The sequence below is a fragment of the Dendrobium catenatum genome, unplaced genomic scaffold (assembly GCF_001605985.2).
Source record: "Dendrobium catenatum unplaced genomic scaffold, ASM160598v2 fragScaff_scaffold_998, whole genome shotgun sequence".
Classification (NCBI taxonomy): Eukaryota; Viridiplantae; Streptophyta; class Magnoliopsida; order Asparagales; family Orchidaceae; genus Dendrobium; species Dendrobium catenatum.
In genome coordinates this window covers 1,838,057-1,844,197 of record NW_021319460.1, presented here as the reverse complement: position 1 = coordinate 1,844,197, position 6,141 = coordinate 1,838,057, and the positions used below count along the sequence as shown (strand labels likewise).

The 6,141-nt window shown below is 34.4% G+C and overlaps 1 protein-coding gene across 1 annotated transcript in view; it reads left to right on the top strand.

Moving 5' to 3' along the window:
• The first annotated feature begins 355 nt into the window (after positions 1–355).
• The window catches only part of LOC110106661 (chitinase 4-like), a 16,158-nt gene continuing 10,372 nt past the window's right edge, over positions 356–6,141 (top strand). Inside the window, exon 1 of the mRNA XM_020836614.2 lies at positions 356–388. Coding sequence (XP_020692273.2) covers positions 356–388 — 33 coding nt within the window. The remainder of the gene's footprint in view (positions 389–6,141) is intronic.

Here is a 6,141-nt window from a genome sequence, read left to right as displayed (position 1 = left end):
GTCGTGTTCGGGTCAATTATTAGCTGGTTGACTCGGATATGATTATGGGTTAACCTGCTTAGGGTTTGCTTTTCCTCTTCTCGATCTGGTGTAGTTCGCCCTCCGCCTATTTTGCGTGTTCGCCTCAATCGATGAAGAGAGGGACACACTGTTTTGTAGTTGGATCAGAAGCAATGACGACGACGGGAAGTAGCTTCAAGCTCGTTGTTTTGTAGTTGGGTCGAAAGTCGTGATAGGTTGCCATTTAGAATGATGACGATGAGACAGATCGTTGAATTAGAAGTAACAACGATGATGGGAGGGAGCTCCAAGTAGAAGTCACAATAGCTCACCGTTTGTTGGATCAAAAGTAACGATGGCGACGGGAGGGAACTCGCTCATTGTGAAGGTAGCCATTTTCTGAGAAATGGTTTAATGTCGGGTTGAATTTAACCTGAAAACTCATTGGGTCATGTTCGGGTTGAAATTTCTAACCTGTTTGTAAAAATAGGTCGGGTTCGGATCGTGCCAAACTATAACGAGTTAGAATTGGGTTCGACCCGCAACCTAATTTTGACATCCATACACTCAACATGTTTAGAGTGTTCATTAATATCCATGTTCGAAGCTCATGCATGCATGGACGTTTCAAATCTCTATAATAGTTCCAATGGGGATTTCTTTCTTTTTTGTGTGTTCATTCATTGTCATTGTAAGGACATTCAAATGATTTTATATCTCATGTTTAACTTCTTCTGGAAATTTCTCACAATGTTTCACTCTCGTGAATTTGGGTAGGATGATCAAGAGAAACATAGAATTAAGTTACGTGTTGCAGAGATGAGGATGGTCAAGAGGATGAGTGGCCTTATAGTTAGAGACAGAATGTGAAACGAGTATATACGTGAAAATGTTAAAGTAGTCCAGTGGCATATAATCTTAGAGAGAATCACCTTAGATAGTTTGGTCACATAAAATGTCAGCCTTCCGATGATCTTATTGTTGAAACTTGTTCAATATGAATTAGGTTGTTAAACCTAAGCTTATGTCACAGCGGCTAACCAAGATGGGGGTGAATTGGTAATTAAAAATTAATCCCTCTTTTTGAAATTTAAAATCAAGAATTAACTTTTGTGAATTTTATAGAAAGAGATTTTTCAACCACAAGTGAAAACAGTAAAAATTAAAAGGCAGTGGAAAATAAAAAGACACAAGATTTATAATGGTTCGGTTAAACACAACCTACATCCACTCCCTGGATTTTCCCTCCGAGTATTACACTATTACCACTAGTGACTCTCTTTTTGCACCCACAGCAAGGCAGAGAAGTCTTTACAAAACTCTCTTCCACCACTACCCGGTGCGACAGAGAACCGTCGTCCTTTTACACTCTTCCCAGTGTTGGCAGAGAACTGTCATCCTTTTACACTCTCTAGGTGTAGGAAGAGAACCCTTCATCCTTTCACACTCTCCAAGTGTGGGCAGAGAACCCTTTGACTGTTCACACTCTCCAAGTGTGGGCAGAGAACCCTTCTTCCTTTCACACTCTCTAAGTGTGGGCAGAGAACCCTTCGTCCTTTCCCACTCTCTAAGTGTCGGCAGAGAACCAGATCTCCTTGACAGATCTTCTCACAAGAAATCTAGAAGGAAGAGAGAAAAAGTGAAGTAAATACAAACCACAAGTAGAGACTCTTACCTTTGAGTACCAAGTGAATCCTTCACGCTCTAATAGTAAGAATCCTCCTTCAAACACTCTCTCACACTCACTCCTTGACTCTCTCTTCAGTTGGCACAAAGATCAAAAGGCAAAAAGACTAAGAGGTAATTCTAATTGGACTTTCTATAGGAAAGACATAAAAAACCATCCAAAAATTGCTGATTTTCAAGTCTGTACATAGTGGATCGTTCCGTACGATCGTGGATAGTCCTGGACGAACTTACTTAAATCAGTTCCATACGAACCCAATATATATTGGTACAAACTGACTTCGTACCTGATTATCGTCCCGTACGAACAAAGTTTGTCCGGTATGAACAGTTATACCATAGGTCGGTTTGACAATCTGCAGGAAGTTATCAAAATTGGAAAAATAAAACATTTTCATCCTAGGATGAATAAGAGTTTGTCTGGACGAAATTTTTACAGAGAGCATTTCATCCTGGCACAAATATAGGTTTCGTCTGAATGAAAATTTTTCAGACAGCATTTTGTCCTGGGACAAATATAAGTTCGTCTGGACAAAAATTTTCTAGAGGAACAGTTATACCATAGGTCGGTTTGACAATATGCAGGAAGTTATCAAAATTGGAAAAATAAAACATTTTCATCCTAGGATGAATAAGAGTTTGTCTGGACGAAATTTTTACAGAGAGCATTTCATCCTGGCACAAATATAGGTTTCGTCTGAATGAAAATTTTTCAGACAGCATTTTGTCCTGGGACAAATATAAGTTCGTCTGGACAAAAATTTTCTAGAGAGCATTTCGTCCTTGGACGAATTGAAAAATTCATCTAGACGATCAAGACTTAGAAAAATTTTCTTACTTCCTGTTCGTTCCATTGCTCTTCCGAGGGGATAACTGACTTGATCATCCAGTACGAACATGGTTCGTCCGGTACGATTAGTATGAATTTTAAAGATCTCCCCGAGTATGTGTGTGCTAAGTTACTTAATTACAATCACAACCTCTCAAACTCAATACAATGAAAAGTACAAGCTTCAATTTTACAAATTATCTCATGCTGAATTTTGATTTGAAGTCTTCATTAGTCTAGAGTTTGATTATCCTGAAATGTTAGTCCACACAAGAGCAAAAACAATTTTTTTAAAAAGTGTTAGGAGAAAACAAAACTTTAAAATAATAATATTTGGAATCATCAAAACTTTACAAGTTGTAAGAATGTAAAACATGCAAATAGCAACTCTCTCAACAATCTCCCCCTTTTTGATGATGACAAAATAATTATTATTTGTATAAATTTTAAATTTTAAGAATCTCCTAAACTCCACCTGAATTGATGAACATATGAAAATAAGGTGGCATTTCACAACAATTTTATCTTTTATCTTTTTCCTTTTTGATACAAAATAAAACAAGCACACATATACGATACAAACAATCACACAGATACGATACAAACAAGCTCACAGATAAGATACAAACAAACACACAGATACAATACAAACAATATTTTCTCCCCCCTTTTTGTCAACAGCAAAAAGAGAAGAAGAAAAGGAATATAAATGTAAGCAGTCATATGATAATCCTTTGATAATTGATCCTTAAAAGTGATTGAAATAAATATTGCAAATAAAATCAATTCATTGGGTAAATAAAAATAGTTCATAGAATTTAAGAAGAGATATAACATTGATAATAAAAAATATATCAAAAATATGAATCAATTTAGACACTAAGATAAAGAAAATCATTGCAAAAAATGATGAATATAAAATTTGTATATTTCGAATGTCAATACGAAATATAAATGTATAGAAGATTAATTTGAATTAAGAGATTAAAAGATTGTGGGAAGAAATAACTATTACATGTGGTGCTTTGCGCATCTTTTTCAATAGTTGTGGCACATTTTTTGCGCATCTTTTTACTTGTGGGCTTATTTTGTGCATCTTTTTCAAATTGTGAACCATTGCGCATTCCTTTTAATTTTTGTACATTTGTACATTTTTCAAGAGTAATCTTGATCTTTCCAAAATCAATAATTAAAATTTTCAAATTTTTCTGAGTTCATCAATATTTATTGATAAGTGAAATATAAAATAAGAAAATATCATAATTGCAATAATAATATTAAATATTAATGTTGTCTAATAAGAGACATGAAATTGACATTCTTAGTTTTATCAAGTTATAAACAAAACTTAAATTTAGAAAAATTAAATTTTCTAATGAATTCAATTTTGAGTTGCAGTTTAAGTTATAGCACTTGTAGGATCAAAAAGGTTTAGGGATTTTCATATAGGCTAACACACATTTCAAAAACAAATTAAAACAAAATAAGATAACTTGTATTGATATCATTATAATGAATATTACAAACTAAGAAATGATATCAATACCACATAAAACTCAACATACAAAAACATCAAATAAAACAAGCACATAACTAAAACAAAATACATCACAATGTAACACATCACAAACTACTACATCACAAAACACATCAACTAAAAAAAAACATAACCAAGTACATGAATTACTCTGATGGACCCTAATTTGGAGGAGGAGGAGGAGGTACAGTACTGAAGAAGTTAAAATAACTGCTCATCATAAGCACGTTGGAACTAATATCATTCATCTACGCTCTCATGTACCCCATGCCCTGATTGTACTTAACATCCTGCTGCTGTAAGTGAGTTTCAATTTGATCAAATCTTTGATCAAAATGAGACTTTAAGCGATCAAATTTTTGAACCAAATCCTGATAATTTGGTTTACAAGCAGGTGCAGGTTCATGTTCCTCCTCTGAGTCACTAATAACATGTGCTTTACGTGGTTCATCTTTAAGATTGCCCTAAAAGATCCATCGTTATAATAGAGAGGTTCTTCAAAATCTTTAACTGGATGAACCAATTCATACTTCTTCTCCAAAATATAGGCAACAATATATCCTAAGACAATGTTCTTCTTTCTCTTATGGGCGACATGACCAATTTCAGGAAGTCCATAAAGATAGTCAATGATTAGTTGGGCTTCATCTATAGGTTGCTTAATCATAATCAAATAGGTTACTATTGAAAGAATATGAGTAATGTTGACTTTATCACCAGCTTTAGGAATTATGGAAGTTCAAAGAACATCCTGGATGATACATGCATTGCGAACAAGAGATGACACTTTAGGCATATGCTCCTTAAATATAATTTTTCTAATCACTTCATTAATTTCAATCTAATCAAAATCAGCAGTAGTGGTCATGGTATGGGCTCTAATTCCCTCAGTCCTTAAGTTCAAAAAGATTCCTAGGTCAGCCTTAGTGATTTCAACTTTCTTCTTTAAAAAAAAGGATTTGATTACAGAATGGTTAGAGTTTAAGGGCATGTTTGCAAGGAAATAATGAAAGGTCTCTTTGTTGTAGAGGTGGACTAGTGTGAGGATGAGACCAAATTGAGTTGAAGCAAACAAGTTCGTTACCGGAAAAGTTAGTTATTCCTGAATAAGAACTCTATACGGGGTGATCTTAGCCGAGACAAATCTATGAAAAGATTCCTCATTTGTTTTGGACAGAAAATTATTGGAAGAGTTTCTATTTGGACCCTTGGCTAGAACCTTTTGTCGCTTACTTGAACTAGCCATGGTTAAGATCTAAAGAAAGAAAGGGTTCTGAAAGGGATGTGTGAGTGTAACTGTTGGGTTCATAGCCGATCAATCAATTTAATGAAATATGACTGTTCGTACTGACGAAATTATATTAGTCCCGTACAAAAAAAATTCATATGGATGAAAGAATGAGTCCAAAATGAAATAGCTTTTCGTAATCACACAACTTACGAAGCGTCCTTTCGTACAGACTTTTGACCAAACGATCGTACAGATGAACAAGTGTTCGTCCTGGATGATCAGAAATTTATGATCATTTTAATGACAGTTAAAATCATCCCCCACATCGATTCGCCAAGCGTTCGTCCGGACGAACAAAAGGTTCGTATGTATGAATATAATATTAAAAACAACCTTATCCGTTCAACTGACATTTAATCGTCCTGTTGTTTCAAAATTTTGTCCGAATGATCGTACAGACGCAGTGAAAAATAAAAATAAAAAAACTGCACGCAAACAGTTCAAATCCGACAGTTGACAAACTACACACTTCGTCCCGTATGAAAATATTTTCTTCCTGGACGAATGTCACTTAATCTTTTCAAAACATGCACTCAATCAAAACTAAAATACAAACACAACAAAAACATAATAGAAAAATGAAAACACAAACTCAAAATACAGAAATAAATCACAAACTCAAGGATACAAAAAAAAAATACTAACAAGAAACACACATCAATGTTGCAAAAGAAACATTTTTATTAAGCATTCAAATCGATTACTCCAAGCCTTGTTCTTAATGCACTGAAAGTATCAAAGGCTAAACATTTTGTAAAATGTCTGCAAGTTAATTTTTAGTAGAAACATGAGTGAGTT